Raw genomic sequence first — 27,345 nt, 5'->3', positions numbered from 1 at the left:
CAACTTTAAAGTCAATTTTCACGGGAACGGTTCATTTTTGACCCATGGTTCCCTCGCAAAATGTGTTCCTCTCGATGAGTAGAACACGATGCAATCCTAAAAAAGGTTTGACCTTGAGAAAGTCGGTCAAGGTCAATTTTCCACTAAACTTTTTTAAAGAGATCCTCGCCGATCCCAAGGTGTAGAATCACGCTGTAACGGTTTCCACGCGTCATTTCTTGACACCTTGTACATTAAGAACGTAAATCGAAACTGTAAAAAGATCCGTGTTACTGACATATATCGAGAATTCACTGTACAGTTCGTTTACCACATTTGTGGTAGTATAATTTTGTGTCTACCAGATTTACCACAATATATTTATGTTTGTAGTCATACAAAACGTCAAAACGGTGATACGCCATCAAATGTCAGCGTTGTACCATCGAACTAATACCTAATGCAACTGACAAAGATTTTGTCCAAGTTTATGGGAAAATTGACCACTACATGCTCCTGCCCAGTTCCCGAGATAGCTCGAAATGGAGAGCGCAGTTAAACTTCGAGCTGAAAACTTCCGACCCATAATGGTCGTTCCGAGCACGTGGAACTTGGTCCCGGACTCGCGGTGACTGTTTCGGTGGATCCGATGGAGATCTTCGGATCTCGAGCGCGTATTAAGAACAGACGTTCCTTCGGCCGCGCGTGCACATAATTGTGACCGGTGGGATCGGAAGCTCGGCTTCTTTCGTTCGTTTCATTCCTTTTGTCGACGAGTTCTTCGGACTTCCGACCCTTAACCCGCAAACTTGAATTCTTCTCTTCGAAGCCCCTCGTTCGTTTCTTTATCTCGCGGACGGTCCATGCACCTTGATCGATTCGTCCTGGAGAACAGTACAGTAATGTCTCCATATATGCGAAAACTCTCCGGGTCCGAAATGTCACACTGCTGTCCGTAAGGGTTTGGACATTTAGCAAATGTGAGTTGTGAACTTGTGGTGCTATGACTATTTCTCGCTTAAAATACTGTTCGCTTAACATGTACAGTGAATTCTCGATATGTGTCAACAACACGGGTCTTGCCAGCGTTATGTATTGTGCAGGAGACATATCCGAGCCGTGTTTACACTCCTCGGCGTCCGAGGCCTCTCGAGCTTCGCGGCCCCTCAGGGATTATACCCCGCGGTAGTGTGGATAATTTCGCGACATTTATCATCCAGGTCTTGGCGACAAATATAGTGAAATCCTCTTAATCTCTACTTTTTGATCTTTTTAATCAAACAATATATGTTTGTAACATTGTGCACAGTAGTTTTTCTCATTTTGAACCCTTGGTTCTCCGAAGAGACGCTCGAAAAAGATTCGCCGCGACATTTATTTTCTACGAATTTGCGTATCCCCGAGTAGCTGCCGGATTCTTTGAGCCAGCGGATCTTCCTCTCTCGATCGTTGGATTTGCTCGAGCACCGAGGAAACGAGCGTTTATCGAGGTCACGGCGAGGCAGATCGGGACAAGGTGCCGCGCAATGCACGATACCCTGTTCTCGGCTCGACGTTTTTCTCGTAGTCGCAAAACGGCGATACGCCGGCAATAAACGCGGACAAGAATTCGAGGCGCGCCGTGAGTAGTTGCTCGAGTTATATCCTCTTTCTTGTTCCGCTCGCTCTAAGTAACGTCCAGACAGCGTCCTGACTAAATAACGCAACGCACGCGCTTCGTTTTTCTCCCTTTTACACCCTCTCTATCTCTCTCTTCCCCCCCCCCTCTCTTTCCCCTCTCTCTATCTCTTTCTTCCTCCCCTCTGTCTCGCCCTCTTCCCACCTTCCTCTCACCCTCCCCATTTCTCTTCCTCTTGGCTCTTTCATATACCTTTTTTTATCTCTATTTCTCTGCCCCTTTTTGCTTTAATTTTCCCGCGTGGAATTGCAGTATGATGGAACGGCCCGCGACCTGCACGCCTCGTGAATACTACACTCTCGTCTCTGTTCTCTTGATAGTGACGGGGTTAAACAGCGACGCGTGGAATGAGAAAATAAGTTAACCCTTTCGGGGCACGGAGCGCGATGCGAGCACGACGTGCGGGGAACGCCTAGGGGCGTTCGTCGGCTTGCATCGACAAGAGGACCGGCGAAATGTTCCGGAAGACCGGGAAGACCAAAAATTCCTGAAATGACGGAATACTTTCGCGGCAGTAATTGAATCCTTCTGTTACGTTCGCCTAATTGGTGCTTGTTCTGTCCGAGCTGAACGGAACCGTTGAAAATTCATCAGTGTCGTTGCCGCGTACTGGGTCGACCATGGGGCGTGGCCGGTAGATTGTGGATCTCTAAAAATTGTAATTTAATCCTTGTATTTTGGTCACCTAATTGCTGCTTGTTGCAGCCGAGCTGCACAAAACAGTTGAAAATTCATCGGTAAACAGCATTGCTGTGCAGAGTCGCTATATTACGTCTCCCCACTCTACCCTTCCCATTCTACGGCGCTATTCCCCCACTCTTCCGCCCGGTCACGTGAACCGTTTCGTCTCTACTCTTCCCCTTCAACGATGCTCTTCCCTCACGCCTCCGCACGGCCCGGTCACGTGACGAGTTTATTCTCTGTCCTGCATCTGTCACAATGTCACGTGACTAATCCAGTATTGGTGGAGAGGGGGCCAGTGTATTCCCGTCAATTCCCCTGATCTGGCGACTCTGTTCTACAGGGCGAACCATGGGACGTGATCAGTAGATTGTGGATTTTTCTGCAGAATAAAAATTGGGTGTCGATTAGATTAAAAGTAGGTGTCAAGGTGTTCTCGTTTAAAACATTTTAACACGTTCAAAACAATGTTAACGTTTTGTTTTCAGGTTCTTCTATTGTTTTTCGTGTTTGACCGGTGTTACACGTGCAAAACAAAAATTGTCTACATAGTCTACATCGATTGTAAGAAATAGCAGTCGATTAACAATTTCTTTCTTTCTCCAGTGACTCCAAAAACAAATTGACACTCTTAAATTCTTTCGATGTTCGTACTCCTTCGAATTGCACCTTTTTGCAGTAAATGCATAGAATCCGCTGTCTAGTTGCAAGAATGGTCCGCTGTCCTAGGATTAACAGATTTCGTACGAACTTTTTGCCACGAGTCCGACGCGACTCTGCTACACGGTAAGGGGTACAGAGTACATTTACAGGGTAGAGAAAATTTTGCGAAACGTCCTTGTTCGCCGAGCAGCTGTCTGCGAATATGGAACACGGCGGCTCGCGGTGCGGTGAAATAATTCCCGTGATCCGATTGATATTTATTCCCACGAAACAGTTGAAGGATCGGTCCCCGTCACATTTCCCACACTCACCTGTTCGACGGCGTGTCTCTGGAACGAAATACCTGTCGCGCGTAACGCGTGACTCGTTCGGAACATTTCCGTTCCATTCCATCGAGAAATGCCGGGGAGCGACGAGGAATTAGAGTTGTCGGCCCGCGATCGACGATTCGGATCGAGGATAATTTCGAATCGGGTGGATTGGCCATTCGGAGTCGGGGTCCGAGAGAAAGGAGAAGAGATATCGGGGACAGCGGCGCGGAAAAGGCGTGCGCGCGCGCGTGCCTGCCTACATGCGTGAGCGCGTGCGTTCGACAGCAACGAGGATCGCTGACACTGTCTGTCTCTCTCTCTCTGTCTGTCTCTGTCTATATGTATGTGTGTGCTTCAGCTAGGAAAGGGTTTACCGATTTCATCCGCGAGTCTGTGTAATTACGTTTACTTTGCCGTCTGTGCATGGCTGACGTGTGCGTGCGTGTGTGCGTGTGCCGTGCGCTTGTCTGCGCGAATATATCAGTACGTTCGCAAGACGGTGTGCGTGGTTATTCTCCGTGATCGAATGTAATTTTATATAATATTTGTAAGGCAAATGAAATATTATGTACAGCATACCTGACAGTAAATAATAAGTATCTACCTTATACCTATACTGTCGACATCCTTGTTCCGCCCGTTTATTGCTTCGTTTTCAATTACAGGGTCGTGGAAGTCGTTCCGATATGGTGCTGGATAAAATAATAAGACGGAAAAAAATATATTTATATTACTTTGACGTTTACTCTGTACGAATTTTACATATTTATACAGGGCGATCGACATCTGATGACACAACTGAAAACCATGGTGATTCTACGTTGAAGGATAAGTAAAAAATGTAGAATTAAATTTTTTCGTACGAGGCTTTGTATTCGAGAAAATCGACCTTGAAAATCCGTCGAGTGCGCGTGCTAATTTTTAAGTAGAATCGGTTGTTCACGATCAGACACACCAGACTATCCTTAGTCGTTAAGCGAGAGTCGCAAGTGTTCAATATTATTAAAATAGCTATTTAAATATTATTATTATATTCAATGTTATTTCAATATTATTTTTCAAGCCTCGAAGTTCAGAGGCCCCGAAGCATGACCTTAAGGTGACCTTTGGCTCCCAAGATTAAAATTAAACAAAAGTCATCTTCTTAGTCACTGTAAAAATGAACTGTTTACAACGAGCTTCTCTAACAATTGATGTCTATTTGATTTTAAGACTTAACGAGCAAGCATAGTATTACGACCGTTTAGTTTTATTAATTTTCATGTCAAGTAAGGCAATATGTTTTTCTCGATGTAATAGAATCTCGCAAGCTGATCCTACAGTGGTTATACTTTTAAATTGCCTCGGACCTCTTCACAGCGTAATGGAGTTTATTGTTGCGAAACCTTAGTCTTCATTTTAACGTATTTTTAATACAGTCATAATTGCAACAGTTCTCCAGGTAGAAAAGTGTTAGTGAACGAAACGGTGTGCATTTCTTTCGACATGGATCCGCCATACAAAAGGTAGTAAGAATGTTAACGACTGCACAGTGGCAGCAGACACGTCCCTATTGTTACATGCAAATTATCAAACGCATCTGCTCGATAATTCGCGAGCAAATGAATTATTCTAAATTATTTCAAAATGTAGATTCAATATTGCATATTGTACACCGTAAATTATCAATTGGAAATAAATTCACTCGTGGTAGAAATATTATCCTAAACGATTAATTGCGTTAACTTCGTTCGACGTGTGTACACGTCAATCCAAAGCTCTATTGCGGCGCGGTTGACGTGTATAATCGCCGTGTAAAATAAAAAATTTCCATTTACTATAAAAACTGAAAATTTCAATAAGGCGCAATAAAAATAACATGTTTCCTTGTATATTTCCGTGGTATGTTTCCTTTATATTATCAATAAAACTGCTATGTATTTTTTTTTAAATTTGATTATTCTGTTTGGTATATTGGATGTTACAATGTAGGTATTACTTTTTACAAGCTTAGTTGATTATTTTTTACCTAGCTTTGAAAAATACCACACTGAAATCAACTGAATTTCTCAAAATTATTTGTTTCTTAAAGGCTATAGCCGGTTTTGGGGGCCAAATCGGCCCTGGAAGGGATTTTATTCCAATTTGCGCCATTCGATAGCCTACCAAAAAAGATACCTTTCAGCCAAGTTTTAGCCCTATAGCTCATCTGTAAGGGTAGTTATAGAGGAAAAACGAAAATCCAGTTTTTGGCCCATTTTCCCCATTTAATGACAATTTAAAATTCTGAAAAAAATCTGACACATTTCGGACACCAAACCACATACTTTAAGCCGTTTTCAGATTTTTCCGTTGCAAACTCTGGCTGTAAAAATCGAAAAACACGAAAAAAATCGAAAAAATACAGATTTCATATGGAAATCTAAGAGTGACAACAACAGAATTAATTTAGCAATAAGATATTGTCCTAAGTATTATGCTCAATTTTTTTCAAATTCCTGCGATTGTTGCGTCATAGTAGGAAAAAATAAAAACCACTTTTTTCGGCGTTTTTTCCGGGAAAAACTAAGTTATAATTATCGTAAAAATATATTATGTAATATTAAACATCCCTAAGTTCAGAGAAACATCGTCCAGACAATTATACTACGCATGATATATCCCAATATTTCGAAGGTATTTTCAACGGCGCCGGTTGGTGCAGTAGCTATGGTCTCCTACTGCGGAACCGCTGAAGACTTTTTGGACCAGGTTCGCATCCCGTCCCGGTCCAATTTTTTTTTTCTTTAATCAGATGTTTTTTCGATTTCTAACCGTATGATTGTTGTTACGCTGTTGTAAAACATTTTTTAACTATGTTTAAACTATTTTTTAATAATTTTCCGGAAAAATATTTTTGGAGTACTTTCGGCCTTCAGTCATCTACGGGCTGTATTACTTATCTACTACAAAAATTCTATGTACAAAACGTACAAATGCTACATAGATTATATACCAAACTCAACTGGCCATTCCGGTATAAAACGGTGTTGTTGTGAATGTGCCAATGGTAATCGCACTATTGGATGTTGATCACATGTAGCTGCTATCATTTATTATTTATCTTATGCTCGATACGACACAGACATAGTTCGGCCAGCAGAGTTGCTCATCAGAATTTTCAATAACGACCAAATAACACCGACAATTGACGAAGATAGCGACGAAGACTGAAAACGCCATACATGATTCCACTGCACACCAATCCACCTATAATTATTACAGATAAGAATTCCTAATAATACTTCATGTATATATTTTCTGTCACAAAAATAATCAATCCGTTATTCCATGTAAAAAAAATGTTAAGTAGATAAGTAATACAGCCCGTAGATGACTAAAGGCTGAAAGTACTCCAAAAATATTTTTCCGGAAAATTATTAAAAAATAGTTTAAACATAGTTAAAAAATGTTTTTACAACAGCGTAGCAACAATCATACGGTTAGAAATCGAAAAAACATCTGATTAAAGAAAAAAAAAATTGGACTGAAAGGTATCTTTTTTGGTAGGCTATCGAATGGCGCAAATTGGAATAAAATCCCTTCCAGGGCCGATTTGGCCCCCAAAACCGGCTATAGCCTTTTACTTGTTTATGAATTTTATTATTTTTTGACAATTTTTAAGTTTTTAATAACAATATCCTTTTCAAGAATGAATTGCTAATTTTTTATCTAATAAAATTGTAATCCTTTCTCAGTTTGCTTTACTTTTTTCGCAAAATTTGTAATAGGAGTCATTTATAATAGGAGAAAATTTATAATAGTGTAGGGACTAGAGAGAGTTGAAAAACTGCTGAACACGATTTATGGTGTACGTGACTAGACAAAGCTATTTTTGAGAGAACTGTTTCGTTTCAGTGCCTGGCATGATTTTAGTTCGAGTTAGTCACAGTCTCAATACCTGCATACGGGTACCATAAATCGTGGAGTGCCGAAGGACCTTCGATGAGAGGGCAGCGGTCGTCCGCGACCGGAAGAGTCGCATGTGCGCAAGGTCTGGAGGACACCAGCGTTATTTGGAAGAGATTTTTCCCTAAAGGCAAGGACAGAGGGGATGATATAAGTAGACATCAGTATATGTCAGCTACCATTCCAGGCGTCACTCTGTCAGTGTCCGTTCTTAAAATAAAATCCTTACAACAAATATCGCGTGTTCACTGAACCAGACCTTAACCACAATAGGAGTGATCGCTTGATTTTATCAAGCATCCCGTGAGAGATTTTTAAAATTCCGCAGTTAATTGGTTATACCTCGTTACAGGCGAGAAACTATTTGCCGAGGTTGTTGGTGAAAGGTAAAAAATGTGCAACGCACCGGTTGGATAGTCAATTACTATTTCAAACATAAGTGTTCCCGGAGTTTTCCGCTTTTTTCTCCGGCAGTTGCCGACACGCGGAAACTGCTTGCAAAGTTCAAGATCATATTACACCCAGCGAGTCGAGAAGCGCGTAAATATTAAGTTCGATGGTATTGCAACCGTTTTCAACAAGTCCTGTTTCATTCGGCAGCGCGACGTTGCAACAGTTCGCCAACTACTATTTCCCGCAGTCCCGTAATTCGTTTGGTCGCTAGAGTTCCGGCGACTCGGCGAATCGGTGCGATCTTAATGCTAATTGTAATTTCTAAAGTAAACCGGAAGGATTCCGGATACTGCTAGAATTGCAACTCGAGATAATGGTGATTTTTGGGCGGTTTCCTAAATTTTGCATACGCTGTGCAAACCCTCTCCCCCTGCATTCGGCAACATGTTCCTAATTTTCGAGGAACCCGCGAATTCCGCAGCCAAATATTCGCGCGACGCCATTGCGATGTCAACACGGAGAAACGGAAGCGAACTCGAAATTCTAATTACAGTTCGAAAGCTTCTTGATTGCGAACGGTAAAAGCGTTTCACAAGGTAACGTGAAAAATTTCAGAACGACATTTGACGCCGGACTTTACGCTCCGGGGCGTATTTTACATTTTTAAAAATTTTATAGTAAAAACCGGTGAAAAATTTTCCTGTCGTTATTAGTTTTGTCAATTGTTCGCAGTATTCGCTTCGATGAAATTCTACGAATGCAAATGAGAAGTTTGGAGTACGCGAACGAAAATTATAAGCACAAAAAATTAGCGCTTTATAGTTAATGAAATATGTGATAACTAGACTGCGGAGATTATGCATTTACGAGAAAAATAGGTAAATACAATTGAAAATAGTGAAAAGATTAGGAGATTCCCCTGTGGTGGGGATAGAATTTTCACAGTTACGGTATAGACCTTTCTTTTTTTTTTCATTTTTAAATCATACTGTAATTTATAATTCAGATCTTCATTCAATTAAATTACAATGTAATTCGTAATTGCAATTGGAGTACAATTATAAAATACTTTACAATTAAACTACATCAATTACGAATTACGATGTAATTAAATAAAAATTAAAAATTAAGGAATAATAACGTAATAGGTAATAAGAGGTTGAAAAACCCTAGTGAAGGTTTCAAACAGAAGGAATGTATTATTTATAAATTTATAATATCTGAACAGAAATAACTTCTGCGTTACAAAAAAATGCAGAAAAAGGAAACAGGTCTCTACTTTACCTAGGTTACAATATAATTTAAAGGAAAAAATAACGAGAATCATCTAATGAGACTCATTAAACAAACATTAAAATTAGATTAGATTAGATTAGATTAGATGTAACTAAAATGAAATACATTATCTAATAACAAAAAACTGAAAAAGGAACATTTTTAGCTTACCACTAACCAATAATAGGATCACTTTGACGTATTACGAACAAGCACGAGGAAATTCTTCAAAGTTCTGGGCTATACAGAATTTGGAGAGCTGTATTTTAATTATATTGTGTTTCAATGACACATCTGATTAAAATAATTAGTAATTAAATTCATTGAAAGGTTTGAATTATGTAATTCAGTTACGTTCAGTTAGTTGAATTACTATATAATTGAAACAGAATGTAATTCAATTATGCAATTGAATTACAACGTAACTGAATTAGCACAAATCTGCCCTTCGGACAGTTACGGAGTGCACACTGTACGAAAAGATTTTGTTGTTTCAAATTTTCAAAAAGGGAATGAAATTTTTGTTTAATTTGTGTTGAATAAAAATCGCATAAACATTGGTGTGCATTCACATGAGCGTTCTTCTGTTTCAGAATTGTTAATTGTAACGCGCCGAACGGTACCTAGATTTCTCGTCCTGCAATTACCAATATCATAAAGTTGCTCTTGCTGGCGACTATTAAATAAATTCATTCATTCACTTACTGTAGTCCCTGTTTAATAGAGGCAGGCTCAGGTAGGCGACGCGTCTCTTATCCGGGGAGCTAGGTGTTCGGAGAATTGCCGGCTGTTATCTCCCCTCGTTTCGCTCTCTTCTTGAGTGCATCGGAGACGGGAGTGAGAAACATCGCGAGGGAGTGAAATAGAGAGAAAAAGGTTCGAGCATTTTCGCGAATTGGTGGGGGATAACTCCGCTTCCATTAAGCACGGGGAAAAATGCGTCTATTAAGCGAGAACCACCGTACACGTACACGCTACAATAAAAGTCGCGCGGAATCTAAAACAGGAACTTTTTCATCATTTTTATGAAAGTTGCTTCTGCAATCCTTTACAGTTCACTTGATATACACCGTCAATTGCGTAGAATAGTTACAATTAATCTGCGGATCTAGAAAAAACCAGAGTCCTTGTGGAAAAAAAATGTAAGTGCCAAATAAGCTATAGAATGCATGGACACTAAATACCAACAATTTTCTAATAAAATACCGATGGCATAACGAAAAATGCTAACAATTATTTTTATCAGAACCAACTTTTCTACAATTAATTGTTCCATACTTCCAATTTCGCTACTGAAAATTTGATTTTTATCACTTACAATAGATTCCAAAAGGCCTCTCTGTAGCTCCAAAACACCCTATAGGATAAAACAACGCGCACAAATTAATTCGGCCCTTTTTATGCAAACCACGAGATATTCATCGCCGTGAGGTTCGACGCGCGGCGGTGAAAAAAGTGACCAATATTCCATAACAAAAAAAAAACCTTTTATCTCCGGGAATCGTATCCTATAGAGCGCTAAAAAAATATATAAATTTCCTCCGCGGCTATCGCTATCGGGAACCAAGGATCGTCCATAAAAAAAAAACAGCGTTCGCTTTCAAAGTGCGCCGCATTTGAAACGCTCAACAGACCTGTTCGGTCTCGAAATAAAACAGGACATCTCGGCAAGAGAAAGGCCGTATTCTCTATTCGAAAAATGGCAGAAGATCAGCTGTCGTAACGGCGTCCCGCGGCGTGGTCCACGGCAATTCTCGTTGACGCCCGTCGCAAAAAGGAAGCGGACTAGAAATTGAAACCGGTTCCTCGAACTCGCGTTATCCTTTACGATCCTGGCCGGGAACGACGCTCGGCCGCGTTACAGCCGCGCATCGACTTTGCCCCGGAGCCCGGGGCTCCGTGTCGCTAGATTAAGACTTGTCCCCCACTCTGCCTTACCCCTTCCAGGACGCCATTCCCCCATTCACCGGCGGCGAGCGTCCTCACGCTTCCGCCGCGACCCGGTCACGTGACGCGTTTTCTCTCTCTCTCGTGCATGGGTCGCATTGTCACGTGACTAATCCGGTAGCGTCAGAGAGGGGGTAAACTGTATTCTCCTCAATTTCCCCGGTTTGGCGACACTGATCTGGGCTCCGCGTGCGCTATATGGCCGCCGTAATCCAGATCGTCATAGACTGCAATGTTATTACTGTTACGTGCGTTCGACGTTGACCCCCTCGTCGGAACGACTGAGGCGGTGTCGTGCTCTCGGCTGCTATCGATGATAATTGGACCGGGATCGTCGCACGGTGAACCGGTTCGGACAATTTAACCATGTTTTGTCAAAAACTCTACCTTGTCAAATCGATTAGGTGGAGTGGGGATCAATTTCCGGCGGGTAAGAAGTCCCAATCAGAGTTGTGCTAATTCAGTTACGTTGTAATTCAGTTGCATAATTGAATTACATTGTATTTCAATTATGCAGGGTGAATTCGATAAAGCAGGACACCTAAATGTCTCCGTTACTTTTCGTTGTACAAAAAAACTTCGTAGGACAAAGTTACACTGTTTGAAAGGCCACATATAACGGTGTAAGGGGAAAAAAATTCAAGGTCATTTTTATGAGCTTTCAAGGTTATCGATGTTTTTTTAAATGGAATGATATATTTTCGTTAACGTAATGTTGTAGCTGACAAAATAACGAATTCATGCATGTAACACAATATGACCTTCAAATGACCTTCAACACAGAAAAATGGTATAAATAAAATTTAACGTGTAAGATTCATTTGATGTATTTCTGTTACGCCAAATGTTCAAAAATACATCCCTTGAGCTGCTATACATTCAAATGTATCGCAATACATAACATAATAACAGATTCGGTGTTGACAGGAGGACAATTATGATATACCTTCATCTATACGTTCGTACAGAATCGTGTTGATCCACTACTAATTACTCAGAAGACCTCCTTGCTATCAGATTTGCACAGTTTCTAAGATTTCTCGATCAGTTTATCGATGAACGTTTTACAATGCGTTACTCGAAGGAAGATAATATTGATATGATTTTCATTTATGGAGAAAGTCGACAGTGTTTAAGAGAAGCCGTGCAGTTGTGCAAGGACCGATTTCCTAATCGTAATTGTCCATCAGTTTCCGTTTACTCCAATTTGATAAATAAATTCCGTGAAACTGGTAGTGTCGAAAATAAAAAACGTACAAAGGTGAGGACTGTAAGGAATGAAGCAAACACAATTAATGTTCTGGCAGCAGTGAATACAAACCCACATGCTAGTACGAGGCAAATCGCACGAGGAAGTGGCATTAGTCAAAAATGTGTAGTACAAATACTCCAGGAACACAAATTTCACCCCTTTCACCTATCAATTCATCAAGAACTTCATGCTAGAGACTTTGTAAATCGTGTAAACTTTTGCCAGTGGGGATTGAGACAATTGATAAACGATAGAGCATTTTTTAATCAAGTATTATTTACCGATGAAGCTTCGTTTACAAATCACGGGCAAATAAATTTAAAAAACCTGCATTATTGGTCATCTGAAAATCCGCGGTGGTTACGGACAGTCGACAAACAAAGACCATGGTCCGTCAATGTTTGGTGCGGAATTTTAGATAACCAAATAATTGGGCCTCACTTTATTACCGGAACATTAAATGCAGAAAAATACATTGCATTTTTACGAGAATCGTTACCAATTCTCCTGGAAAATACACCCTTGAACATTCGTGAAAATATGTGGTATCAACATGACGGATGTCCGGCCCATTCTTCCCGTGTCGTAACACAATTCTTAAATAACAAGTTTCCAAATCATTGGATGGGACGTAACGGACCCGTATTATGGCCAGCTCGCTCACCAGACCTTATATCCCTTGATTTTTATTTATGGGGAAAACTGAAAGACGATGTTTATAGTGAACCACCAACGACTATAGACGACATGAAAGAAAGAATCGTCCAGGCTTGTGCGTCGATGTCCTCAGAAATGAATTACACAGCAGTACGTTCTGTAACTTCACGGCTGAATGAATGTATAGCAGCTCAAGGGAATATTTTTGAACATTTGGCGTAACAGAAATACATCAAATGAATCTTACACGTTGAATTTTATTTATACCATTTTTCTGGGTTGAAGGTCATTTGAAGGTCATATTGTGTTACATGCATGAATTCGTTATTTTGTCAGCTACAATATTACGTTAACGAAAATATATCATTCCATTTAAAAAAACATCGATAACCTTGAAAGCTCATAAAAATGACCTTGAATTTTTTTTCCTCTTACACCGTTATATGTGGCCCTTCAAACAATGTAACTTTGTCCTACGAAGTTTTTTTGTACAACGAAATGTAACGGAGATATTTAGGTGTCCTGCTTTATCGAATTCACCCTGTATAGTAATTCAACTAACTGAACGTCACTGAATTACATAATTCAAACCTTTCAATGAATTTAATTACTAATTATTTTAATCAGATGTGTAATTGAAATACAATATAATTAAAATACAGCTCTCCAAAACTTTGAAGAATTTCCTCGTCCTTGTTCGTAATATGTCAAAGTGATCCTATTATTGGTTAGTGGTAAGCTAAAAACTTTCCTTTTTTCAGTTTTTTGTTATTAGATAATGTATTTCATTTTACTTACATATAATTTTAATGTTTGTTTAATGAGTCTCATTAGATGATTGTCGTTCTTCTTTCCATTAATATATATCGTAACCTAGGTAAAATAGAGACATGTTTCCTTTTCCTGCTTTTCACATTTATGTTTGAAATTTAAAAAATTTGTAACGCAGAAGCTATTTCTGTTCAGATATTATAAATTTATAAATAATAAATTCCTTCTGTTTAAAACCTTCACTAGGGTTTTTCAACCTCTTATTACCTATTACGTTATTATTCCTTAATTTTTAATTTTAATTTAATTACATCGTAATTCGTAATTGATGTACTTTAATTGTAAAGTATTTTATAATTGTACTCCAATTGCAATTACGAATTACATTGTAATTTAATTGAATGAGGATCTGAATTATAAATTACAATATGATTGAATTACAATGTAATTCAATTACTTTGTAATTATAATTCCTGGAGTAATTCATTTGTAAATTTGCACAAGTCTGATCGTAATTCGTAATTAATGTAATTTAATTACACAGTATTTTGTAATTGTACTCCATTGCAATTACGAATTACATTGTAATTTAATTGAATGAAGATCTGTATTATAAATTACAATATGATTTAGTTACAATGTAATTCAGTTACTTCATAATTATATTATACTATCATAATTATATTATAGTTCTCATTCCAAGATAAGTATACAATACCGATTATAAAAATATTTCTTCTCAGCTATCTCGTCTTGCCCCACCTTTCCCTCCGTAGGAATATATTTTTGATTGGCTGTGAGTGTCCGGACACTTATCGGGTCAGGTGTGTAGTCACGTTAGGAAGATTTCCTAACAACTTCGACAGCGTCGATCATCGATGATGCTCACATTACTCAACTGATTAATCGTAACCCAGTCACTGCTCACCGTATCACCGGTCAACTGGACCATACGCGGGCTGTCGATGCATTGTCAAATAGTGTTTCCTAGGTCCTAGATGTAGCTACCCGTTTGCTTTCAACAATCATGATCGCCGCCACTTTTTCATCTCCGCTCAGTATCGCTCGGAACCGCCGACGTATTGGTCCGGCTTATCGCAGTGACTAATTAATTGGGATGAACGGGAGGGTGGACGGGGGAGGGGGGGGGGGGCGATCGTGATATGAGCAAAGCGTCTATGTTAATTAACGAGCGACGGTTAATCGACGTAACTATGGGCGGCCGCGCGAATGTTTACCGACGTTCTGTAAAATTGGCTTGGCCAAATATTTTCGGGGCAAAATGAGCGCGCCAACGCACACTGCGTTGGTCAAGAAGTCAAGAATAAAAAATAATTACGTATCAATTTTATGTTTTGTAGCTGCTCCATAGAGTAATCATGTCAATAAAATTTTGTTCTATTTAGAATAGTTAAAATAAATGAATAGGATATAGATGGGTTTCTCTGCTTTCTTCAGCTTGATGAAATTAGTTCTACCAAAAATGACTCGAAATAATATTTTAATTTGAAATAAGAATGCCTGAGTGAATCGAGGAGAACAGTAACGGTAAAAATAGAAATATTTAATACATGGAGAAAGGTGTAATTAAGAGCAGCAATACCAGTCTTCTTCCAAGAACTACGCCGCGTTGTTTTAATAGTTTCTGAATGACTTCTAGGATAATTATATTTGCGGTACCTGTTATCTTTAACTACACGTGGGACGAATCCTCGACGAGCGGCTCTGGTCTCTGGCGAAAATGTCCGACTACTGGCGGTCGTTCAAACATAGTGGTTTTTGAAGTTTGACGCTTTAAGTGGCGTCGTAATCGTGGCCATCACGAACTATAATTTCGATGGAAGTATATCGCGACCTACAGCAAACACACTCGAAAAATAACGGCGTTCGGTACGGCACGTTTTCGGTGAAACAGCGTCGGCGAACTCATCGATTAAATAATTGAGAATAATTCCATACACCGATCACGAACGGTGCAATCGACAAATATGTCGTCAATGCAATATCTTTATTAGTGAGGGGTTGAAACAGTTCCAAAAGTTACTGTTTACGACTGTTATTATCAATGAAGGTTTTGCTACGGGCAAGGATGCCTCTGACCAGTAGCGGTTTGTGTTGCGGTTGCAGTATCTCTGAACTCCGTTGCTTGCAAATTGGTATTCGAATGGGTTCCCTCATTTACTTTGCAGAGACTGAGAGTAAACTGCGCTGCGCTCTTCTACAAAATTATTACCAAGAAAAATCGATTGAAAATATTATACGTTTCCTGCGTCTGTGACCTTGAATGACCTCGAGTAATTATAGACACTGAATACCTAATGAAAGGAGCTATCATTATGGATGTTAAAAAAAGGGTGGTCTAGGTTAGGTATTCTGTTCCCATATTTTAAAACTCATACATTTCGTCTGTTTGTGACCTTGCACGACCTTGGGTAATTATAGTCATTAAATTCCTAATGACAAGAACTGTCATCGGGGGTGTTTAAGAAAGGGTGGTCTGGGTTGGATATTCTTTATACGATTCCTCTGTGACCTTGAATGACCTTGAATAATTATAATAAGTGGATTCCTAATGAAAGGAACTATTTAATATTTTTATGGCATCGTGCCAGCCTCATTAATCATTGAACTTTATTCTTAAGACATTTAATCTATCTTTAAAAACAACGTAGACATTCGAGGTGCAAACGTTAGGTAACTCACCCTGTATAAATGGGCATTTTAGTAACATTTAGTATTCGATATGATAATAGAGTTCATAACAGCAGCTATTAATCTGTTACCAGGGGGAATGAGCTATACGTATTATGTGCATTCGAGCTTGCCTCTCGATATTTTTTCATTATTATCTTCATTACTTTCAGCTTCTATGTGGGCACCTTTCCCGCAGCTATCTGATCCGTTTCTGATTCCCGCACACATATACCATCCTTATCCAATCATCGGATATCCCAGCGTATAAGGCAAGATCCTGCTATACCTTAGCTAGGTAGTCTAGGTCCACGGTTACGTACATTTATTCATTCTTCAGCCGCAAAGCTTCGTCTATCTCAAACTAAATTGTGACAGCTCCTTTATCTATAGTGGCAGTTTTTAATTAATTATCTGCGCAATCAATTATTAAATGTTCCGGTCAGTTTCAAGGGACTTATAACAACAAAAACACGAATATTTCAGAAGAACGTTCAGAAAAACAGAGATAACCTCGAAAAAATTCGTTTTCATATATTTTTTTTTACTATGACACACCCTAGCTAAAGATATGAAAAAAATTGGAGATAGTGTTGATAACAATACCATATTATTGAATTAATTTCTAGAGTAGACGCACTTAAATATAATATGTAATCTGTATTTTCTCGTGTTTTAATTTTTTTTTACGAGTGTTTGCAACTGAAAAATCTGAAAAAATTCATGAACATCTGGTTCGATCTGGAAAATGTGTAAGATTTTTTTTAGAATTTTTAGATGCGATTAAACGGGGGAAGTGGGACAAAAACTGCGTTTTCCTTTGCACCCCGGTAGTTACCCTTACAGGCGAGGGACGGGGCTGAAACTTGGCAGAAAGGGTTCTGCCTTCGTAAGGTGTCGAACGGAGCCATTTCTGGCCAAAATCGGCTAAATGTATGTATATTCGAAATCGTCACGTTACGAGAATCGCCCTGTATACAAAACGTTTGCGAACATCGTTGGATTTTCGAGGCGCAGGAAATCCAAGGGGGACCTATCCTTATGTTGAGGGGTGCAAGAGGGGTCGGGGTTGGTAGAGACACCGGGGATTCGCCGGGAATGGTGTAGCAACGCGATCGAAATCAACCGTGCCGAATTGTACAAGAAAACGGTGCAAGGATTACCGCGCGACATCTTGCGCGCGTTTGGTATTTTCGACAAATATACGAGTGGTCTTTTGGCGGCTATTGAGTACGTCGTTCCGCGGAATCCGTGGTGGTCCATGAAGGAGAAGGGTGGGAACGGCGGAGAGGGAATTATGAGGGCAGGAAAATCTCTCACAACTCGTGCGACAGAACGAACGGACGGTAATGTTCCGCGGTCGGACAGAAATGAAATTCCGGTGATATAACCGTTCGAATTCACGGATAGTCGGGGTGGTACAGGGGGTGTGGCCGGAGGGTGAGCATAGAGGGATGGGAGGTCGGTAAATCGTCCCGATAAATGGGCAACGCCACTTCTTCTGCCGCGTACGTGCACCGTTTCTTTTCTTTTGGCTCCGGCGGAGCCATCGGGCCGCGTCTGCTTTTCGGCGAGCCACGTACCAAGACGATGGTCCTTTTTGTCGGGATACGTTGACAGCGTTTCCAGTTTCTACACGGTGCCATTCTGCTCCCAGCCGCGCAGACTGCGATGCAAGAAGATTGATTAGCGACCGAGACGATGACACCGATGTGTGGCGTTCGGCCTGCCAAACTACACAACAGGGTGGTCCTTTATTTTTCGACTTTCGATTTTTCCGGGTCTCAACCTCCCAAATTGTGAGACCTGTTGTGAAAATGATGTGTGCAAAAATTGGGAACAAAAGAAGATTCTTTCGATATAAGACGACGACGTTTCCTTCGAAATAAGGAAATCGCCACCCCTTTTTCTTCTTTTAAAATTGCTCGGCTGATAACTTTATGGTCTGACGGGCAACTATACGGGACCCATAAACAATACATAAACAGAATTCTCAGCCCACTGAAGAACAATGTCAAGGCGAATAGGTACTCTCGTCCAAAATACGACGAAAGCCGTCCGGAGCCATCGACTTATATCGAAAGAAAAGTGTATACAGTGAATTCTCGATATATGTCAACAACGCGGGTCTTGCCAGCGTCGTGTATCGTCCAGGAGACATACCCGAGCCGTGTTAGTATACCCCGTGGTAGTGGAGATAATTCCGCGACGTTTATCATCCAGGCCTTGGCGACATATATAGAGAAATCACTTTAGAGTGACCGTCGCTTAGAGCGGCCCTTAGCTATAGAGGTAAAAAATTATTTTTGAGACTGTTATGGACTATGTAGGAAAATGATGTGTGCAAAATTTGGAAGCAATCTGAAAATATTAATTTGTAATATCTTTTGTATTTTGTTTCTGTACAATAGATTGATGTTAATTATAGATAGCTCGGATCGAGTTAAACAATATTTGTGCGAGATATTGATTGCATGAGCGTAGTAAGTTAGCAGTGCAGTAATCATTATCGAAGACTGTACAGCACTAGAGCTTACTGGAGCTAGATGGGTATCTATCTGGAAACTCTCTATGCTGTTAGCATCAATACTGCCCTTCTGAAACTGTACTCAAGTTTTCGGTAATTATTGCCGTCTTATTACCCCTTTGATAGCTGTGAGATATACACGGTTGCAAGTACACTCCGTTAGTGGACATCTTCGGTGTAATAACATTTTACGGGATAAAGTTCGTGGTCTATTCCAACACATCTAAAACTATGGAAAATTAAACATTCCTACTCTTAATTTTGGTCATATATCGATAAAAACAAAATTAATAACAATATTTGGTAGATTCCGTTCGAAAGACTGTAAAATATAATCCCACAATTTCAGTTCAAAGTAACAGCAATCAAACTAAATACTTATCCAATTGAACTTTCCAAGGTAGAATTATTATTCTAGACTCAGTGTTATTTTTATTACTCAATTCAAGATTTTATGAATGTTCAAAACTTGTCTATATGCAAAGCACGACAATTTGTAAAGTTTTATACATATTTCATCTGATAAGTTTCAGTAGAGTTCTCTTTTTCATAAATCGTCCACGAAAATGAGAATTTGCATAAACATTCCCAGTCTCTTTATTACCAAAAAATTACATTTTAAAGTAAAATAAGAAAGGACTTTATTTTTTTCTAACAAGAACAAATCGGTACATCGTTGAACTAAAAAATATATAATAATTTCTTTGAAGACAACCAAGTAACACGCTCGTCAAGTTCTTTTGGTAGTGGGGATAATTCCGCGACATTTATCATCCAGGCCTTCACGACATATACAGGGTGTCCCACGTGACACTTTTCACGATTTTTCAAGTACTTGCGATAATCTGACGAACGAATACTTTAAACAAAAGTTGATCAGTTTTCGATTGGCTATACATTGCAATAAAAAAAGGTTCGAAAAAATTCTTTTTAGCATTGTCAAGGTCACCTGCATTCTTTTAAATGGCACTTTGTATTTTTGGCTTAACAGTATTATAGCCCGTATCAATACGAATTCAACGACCTAGTATACCATGACCTCCGGATGACCTTGAACGCAAAGAAATGAAAATTTCAACAAGAAATGACAGTCTGCTTGAATGGCTGATAATAACTTGTGTTTATTATTAACACTCGAAATTACATTCAATTCAGGAACCTTGACTAAATGAATGCAAATGATTTCGTGAAAAAGTCACATCAAATGTTCGAAATGTGATCCATGTTGTTGCAGACACAATTCCGTTCTACGTAGTAAGTTTGCATTGGTTGCTCTTACGATACTGTGGTAACGAAGTTCTTCGCATGCTGTACGAATTCGCTGCTTTAAGTGTTTCTTATTTTGTATTGGAACCGCATAAACTATCGACTGTAAATGTCCCCATAAAAAAAAATCAAGTGATGACAAATCAGGGGATCGTGGTGGCTAAGCTAGAGTTATTATCACCCATTCAAGCAGACTGTCATTTTTTGTTGAAATTTTCATTTCTTTGCCTTCAAGGTCATCCGAAGGTCATGGTATGCTAGGTCGTTGACTGCGTCATGATACGGGCTATAATACTGTTAAGTCAAAAATGCAAAGTGCCATTTAAAAACATGAAGGTGACCTTGACAATAAAAAAAAAATAATTTTTTTCGAACTTTTTTTTATTGCAATGTATAGCCAATCGATAACTGATATGGCGATAGTGGTTTTCAGCTATCGCTTTATATCGAAAGAAAGCTGTATTCCGGTAGTCTCGTTGAGTGATCGAATAACGAACAATTATTTATTCTTTACTTTGATCCAAGTAACATTTTATTTGAACACTTCTCGTAGGCAGTACAAATATTCGTCGGTAGATAACAATCTGTTAACTGGGTTCCAGAAGTGAGACCATGAATCCAGTCGGTTAGGAGATATCGACGCGTTTCCGGTTTAGCTCGAGCGGACGGAGGGTCGCGTATTTAATCGGCGTTTCTTTTCGGAGCGCGGCTCGATCAGTTTCTATCAATCGGGGCGGGATTAAATGAAACGTCGATCGCAAATCACATCAAGATTGAGAGAGGGGGGGGGGGTGGGAGAGAAGGAGGGATAAAGCCAGAGAGGTAGCATGGAGGGCGTATATTACGTTCCACGTTTGACGAGTTGGGATAAGCAGAGCGCGGCTCTCGGCGATCACCCATCACGGCCGTCGGTATTAAATCTCCATTGTCCGTATGGCTGTCGATACTTCTGCGTTACTCTGCTCGACGGTGTATGTATTCGCACCTCGGCCCCTCCGCCTGCCCCCCCCCCTCCCCTGGAATTTGTAAAGCATAAATTTACTTTGATCTGCGGCCGATTTCGACTGTCCTCCGACGCGTCGAGCCTGTCTGCCAGCCCGTGGCCACCCCCTGGGGCTTTCGCCCCTCTCCTCCCCCGCTTGAATCAACAGCCCGTCGCAACCCCGTTCCTACGGCCAATACCGTCATACGACCAATCACGAGGGACAGAGCAATTCGTTCGGCAAATTAGGTTAAATCTGAATCTTGGTGGTCTCGTTTCCCTGGGGGCTCTTCCCATCGATTATCCGCGGACGCGGGAGAAAAGTAAGGGCCGAAGGGCGGGGGCCGGGATGAATGGGAGCAGCGGGTGTCCGGCTGGAGCGGAAAACGAAAGACGAACGGCGGATTATGGGAAATTATTTCAGATCCGTGAGCGACGCGCTAACCTTCCCACTCGCGTCTACAGTTCCAGTGGCGCACGGTTAAATTTACATCGGGACAACTTCACGACTTAAGGTAGTACGCTAGCAAGTAATCTTCAAAGTTAGCAGACGCGTGCTATCGTTAATTTCTCATGTTTTAATTACGACAATGTCGAACCTCGTTTCTACGTCATGCGGGAGGATCAAAAAGCAACGATGCTTTTCTTCCCGAAAATTGCTCAAATTCAAACGACTCTACAGACATAGAACATTTTTTTCAAAAAGTTTTATTGAACTTTGAATGAAAAGTGAACCGCTGGCGTTAGAATAGTCCAAGACTGGGTTGAGCCCTCCGCGAGGAGGGTGTGGGCGCGAGGACGACCCCCGCGCCGACGTGTGCCCCCCAGGAGGGGGGCGGCGACGGTTGGGAGGGCGCGGGGGTCTCCCCCGCGTCAATGTGTGCCCCCGGTGGTGGGGGGCGGAGTGGGGTTGGCGCGGGGAGTCTCCCCGCGCCCTCTTATGCCCCCACCATTGGGGGCGGTGAATTTGGGGGTTCGGGGGGTGAGCTGACCCCGGCCCCCGGGGGGGGGCATAGCTCCCCCCGTGACAGGACGACACCCCCCGGGTTAATTTCCCGGTTTTGGGGGGGTGTCAGTCCGTCCCTCCCGTTAGGGGAGAGGGATTCGTGGGGGGATTTGGGTGAGGAAGGGTCGGGGCGTGCCGGATCGCGCCTCCGACGGACCTTCCTTCCGGTGGCGGCGTCTTCCTGCCTCGGCCGGCGCTGGTTCCTTCGGGATACCGGCCCCGAGCGGGGCACGGAGACTCCGGGAGCTGTGGGTGGACCGAGCTGGGGCTCGGGAAGCCCAATCCGAAGGCTCCAGGGATGGGGACACCGGGCGGGTCCCTCCGCCCGGGGTCTTATAGCGTAGGCAGTGGGGGAGGTTAACCCCTCCCCCGGGGTATGATGATAGCTGGGAGGTGTCCTGTTGATTACTCGCGTGATCCAGGCACCTCCCCTTTAGCTTAGGTGGGCGTGGGTTTTTAGTGGGTAGCCTCTGGGGATTTTCCCCAATGGTAGTCCCACATAACCCTGGCTTCCCCCAGGGAGCCGGGGCATGCGAAAAGCATTTTCCCACGAAAAAAAGGTTGCTGGGTCGGACTGGATATGTCGTGCCTGAAGGGTTAAGGGAAAAGGAGAGGAAGGATCACCGGATCTCCTTCTCCGAAACAGTGATCAAGGAGATCACGGCTTCTCGGTTCTAATGCCCGGACCACCGCTTGGAGGTTGGTGCTCTAATAGGCCCGCACCGGTCGCCGCCCAGTTTCTGGTGGAAGCGGAGGGGCGTGCCGGTATACGTCTCCGATGACCCCCTCTTACCGCGCGTGGCCACCTCATTCCTCGAACGGGGCCCGGCGTGAGGCCCGGTGTGTGGCTCGTGGTGTCCAATCGGCCGCCCTATGTGGGGGGACACGGGGGGAGGTGACACTCCCCCCGGGATGACTAAGGTGGGAAACAGTCCAGCCGCGTTCGTTATCGAGATCCTGACTCCCTGTCCATTAGCCTAGGGCGGGTTACCGTGACGGAGTTAGTGGGTATACCCCGAAGGGTGTAAAGTGGTTCCACCGAAACTTACAAATTCCAAAGGAAGTTAATATTTACTGAGCGGTGTTATTGAGAACAATACGGAAGTTAGAAAATAATCCGTCATTTTGAAGCACGTAGCACCGTTAGCATCGCAGGACGAACTGAGGATAGTTGGTAATGTTGGTAGGTAAACTGAAACTGATGCAGCTTTCGCGAAACTTGAGCGTCTATGCGTGCATCACAACATGTCCCAACGAGTACAGCATAACGAAAGTGAGAGAAAGAAAGAGAGAGAGAGAGAGAGAGAGAGAGAGAGAGAGAGAGAGAGAGAGCGAGAGAGCGCGCGCGAGAGAGAGAAAGGTAAACGCAAAATTGTATAAGTGCGCGCGAAATACAGCGCCCTCCTTGATCTTCGCGGGAACACGGGCGAAAGGTAATATTGTATAATTGAATAATTAATTAAACGAAACTGATCTTGCCCGCTGCCACACGGCCTGGCTAAAGCGCGGTCTATTTATACGGGCGCAACGAGGCACGGAAATTGGGACAGATAACTGTCCGCGTCGCGTCCCCCGTCGGAAAGCTTATGAAAACGTTATTAAACAAAATACGTGGATAGGTGTAACACGTAGCGTCAGGTCGCGGAAAATTTTCCCGTCCAAGATAAGCCTCTCCGCATGGCCAAAGGAGAGAGGCAGCGACCCGCTCGTTATATTTACTCGGTCCTATGCAAATTAGATAACATCTTCGCCATAATTAGTAAACCTTTTGAAGTAGGTCACGCCAATTATTCAGCCGGAAACCATTTGTTTCCGGCAAATAAGCGTCCGCGAAATAGTTAGCGACCGTGTTCCGAGCCAATCTGATATTTACCTTAACTGCGCCGGGGTGTATCACCCTGTGCGGAGGGGAGGGGGGTGCGCACACATGGTGGATTATTAAAAGGACACTCTGCGGAACGGTAATGGGCTAGGCGGACGAACGCGGCCGAGTTTAAATAGAACTTAAACAGGAACCGTTGCTGGCACACGTCTTTACGCTCAAAGTAAGCACTAATTTGATCAAATTGAACGCCCGCTGAAGGGCAACGCGCGGAAACTTTAAACGAGGGGGTTGTATCAAACGTTCTTTGCAGGAAGCGATTTTAATTGGCCCTGTGCTGCGGGGATCGTCCCGCAGTCCGTGTGCCACACCGCTTCATCTTTTTGTCAACAGCCGCGGCCGAAGAATCGAAATTAATATCTGACCGATAAACTCGTCTCCGCGCGAAACCAGACGATTTCGTTTGTACCGCGCCGTGCTGTAACCGATCTTAATCAGATTTCATCGGTCGCGATTGCTGCGTTGCCGAAGATCCCGTGTATCTTCTCAATTAGTTTCGAGCGTGCTTATCGCGTCGCCGAGGCAACCGGAAATTCAGGTGATCACCTCGACGCTTCCGTGCAACTTTTTCCAAAACGTACTTTTCAAACTTTATTTTTGCATGTTGACAATTGCATTCCGTACAATGATACACAGCGAGAAGTAACGTTGAATCAACGAAACCATTTTTCCGGAAAATCATTTCGACAAATTTTCGCCGAACCAACACATCGCCGGTACTTTGAAGCTTTAAAATGGGATTAATAAAAACTCAAGGGGCGCACGATTTTCCATTAATTTGAACTTTTACTCTCAAATTATGCTCCAACTTTTAATTATGTCTAGCACATTTCCAAAGCTCGAACTCTGGCTTTAATTAAAATTTTCGTTAATTACAGTCAACACCTGAATTACAATTTTTTATTCCCGATATGGGAAATTAGTTGTGCCCAACAATTTTGGAATTTGGATTTAAAGCAAACATAGTGTGCTATATCATTATTTTTGACTTTTGACGCGGAATCCTCTACTTTATGTTCGGTATGGTATGCGAACTTTAAATGCAGCGCTTAGTTAGATGGATCGAAGATATCTCAAACAGAAATTTAATTAATTCTGGTGCGTTTGTGATTTCAGTAATGAAATTGACTGTGTAAAATATGTACTTTGTTTATCAGGATGCATGTCAGGAATTTATAGAAATGAAGAAATTCGCCGAAATCAATATCTCGAATGAAAATCCAATTATTTTTAAATTGGGAGGTTCCAATGCAGAAAATAAACGTGTATTGTATATCATTTATTTAAGTGCAGTTAACACATTAATTTTCGGAAGTAAAACATATCCTTTTGCACACACGTCCCGATTTTGTGAAAGTTCAAAACCAGAATAATTTAACCCCTTAAGTGGAACTCTGAAATGTACTCAATTAAGTGATATTTATTTATTAAATGATATGTTTATATTTAATATCCATCTTTATCGAAACGGTGAATAGCAATGTGGTGAGATAGTAACATTTCATCTAAATCAACAAATATAAAACAAATATTTATATTATTAATACACATGATGAAAATCTAGAGAATTTAACACAATTAAAGTCGAAATATCTCTTACATTAACAATCATTCGACATATATGGATCAATACATTTTATATTTATAGAGAATAACGATTTGTATCGAATAGGGTATAGAAAAAACTGAGGGTGACCTTGAAATCTCCGAGACTCTTCCATCTACAAAAAATTATTACTGCCATTACTGCCACTACTGCTATTACTGCCATATTTCAGTCCGGTTTATACAGAAAAACTTTGGTTAATATTGCTTTTTCATATTTTCAAAAACGGCGGAGATGATGATGCACTAATATGTACTGGGCCACCCTCTATATTTCAAGAGCATTTTGTTACCTTGCACAAACAAAACTGGAAAAAATGCAAGATGTGCTGCCATTTTGTCTTTTCGTTGGAAATTTTCATCACAAGTCTGTCCGGTTATGAAAAGCGAAGAAAATTCATATACGGTGGATATTTACAAAAATCAAAAAAAGAAGCGGCGGAACTCCGCAGGAAGCAGAGGTCTCTTCTTCCCCTGGCTAATTTTCCGTCTGTTCTTGTTTGTTCGGCGAAGTACGCCCGCGATCCGGTTCAACTGCTCTATGAGCATTCACAATGTAATTTCTTAAAGACGCCGCGGCGCTTGCTTAGCATGCAGTGAGCAATCCGCGGACAACGCTCGCGCAGCAATCCAATATTTGCAAGCGGCAAGTATGCGTTCGCCCGAAGACCGAGTAAGTGCACGGTGACTTACGAATATCGTGCAAACCCGTTCCCCGTAAGACTCGCCGCCCCGCGCCCCACGGCATCGCATCGCGTGGCTCCTCGGTAGCTCGTGAGCGTCTGTGTAAATATTAAAGCGTATCAAGTCGAGCGTAACAAATATCGTGCTAGAATTTTAATTTTCAATATTGCCCGGAATTTCAAATCCGTCGCGCACCACCTTCCCGCTTCTGGTTCTCACCCCTCTATACTTCCCCTCCTCCCCACCCCACCACCACGTCAGGATTTTCGCCTATCCCGATATCATATCCCCGGCGCATGTTTATGCATTTTTTATTTGCATCCGAGGCCGCGGATTCAGGCTTACAATTCCCGGCTTCCCGTATACGATTACTCCCCGGGCCGAACACGGAAATTCTGATTGCGATCAATCAGAATCAGCTTTTGCCGCTTCAGATCTCCGCCGCGGCGGAACAATAAAGCTGACGTTCGCCAAATGCGTCTCTGACCTCCTTTGTAGTTCCCTCATTGTTTACCGCCGGAAAGCATTCGTCTGTTTCGTCGACTGTGTTTCGTCGGATCGAACCCATCCGAACGTACATACGTACATCGGTCGTTAGCCGAATCTTCCACTCGTCCATGATTATGAAACACTCCAACTCGTGCGTCTCTGTATATCTGCCTGTCTGCCTGTGTGTGTGTGTGTGTGTGTGTGTTCGTGTTTTGTGTGCGTGTGTGTGTGTGCGTGCGCTGTGTGCAAGCGCGCGATGCACCGATTCTCTGCGTAAATACTAGGTTTGATCGGAAAGTATCCTTTGTTTGGATACGTAGTACCTGTGTGTACTTGGTCAAAAAGGAAATACTGTACATTATAACGAATATCCAGGAGATCCAGATCTGGTCTGCCACAAAATCAACGTATACTCTTTCAGAATTGCCAGCAGTACTATTGTATAAAACAAGCCTGGGCAACTTGCGGTTCGCGAGCCACAGACGACTCCTCTCCCTACTCCTGGGCTCCCCACCAAACTCCTGTGGAGCGTAGATGTACAGGGTGTATAAAAAGTAATGGTCATCCGTCCTAGGGGTGAATCTACACCTCTGGATCGGTGGACATTTGTCAAAGAAACTTGCCGCGAAATTGGTGTCCCCCAAATTGAAAAATCCTCTGACAGGACGAAGACTTAAGG

General features: G+C 41.8%; 1 protein-coding gene across 2 annotated transcripts in view; it reads right to left on the bottom strand.

The window, feature by feature from the left end:
• LOC143353940 (uncharacterized) overlaps positions 1-27,345 on the bottom strand; it is a 340,337-nt gene that overhangs the window by 2,663 nt on the left and 310,329 nt on the right. Inside the window, exons 1-2 of one of the 2 annotated variants that reach the window (XM_076787547.1) lie at positions 2,541-4,296; positions 23-2,475 (exon numbers count right to left, since the gene is read on the bottom strand). In XM_076787547.1, coding sequence (XP_076643662.1) covers positions 535-1,089 — 555 coding nt within the window. In that variant the 5' untranslated portion in view covers positions 1,090-2,475; positions 2,541-4,296 and the 3' untranslated portion in view covers positions 23-534. Of the gene's footprint in view, positions 1-22; positions 2,476-2,540; positions 4,297-27,345 lie in introns of those variants that run through there. The other variant, XM_076787548.1, reaches the window with a different exon arrangement.

The sequence above is a fragment of the Halictus rubicundus genome, chromosome 5 (genome assembly GCF_050948215.1).
Source record: "Halictus rubicundus isolate RS-2024b chromosome 5, iyHalRubi1_principal, whole genome shotgun sequence".
Classification (NCBI taxonomy): Eukaryota; Metazoa; Arthropoda; class Insecta; order Hymenoptera; family Halictidae; genus Halictus; species Halictus rubicundus.
This window is presented reverse-complemented; position numbering and strand designations above follow the sequence as displayed.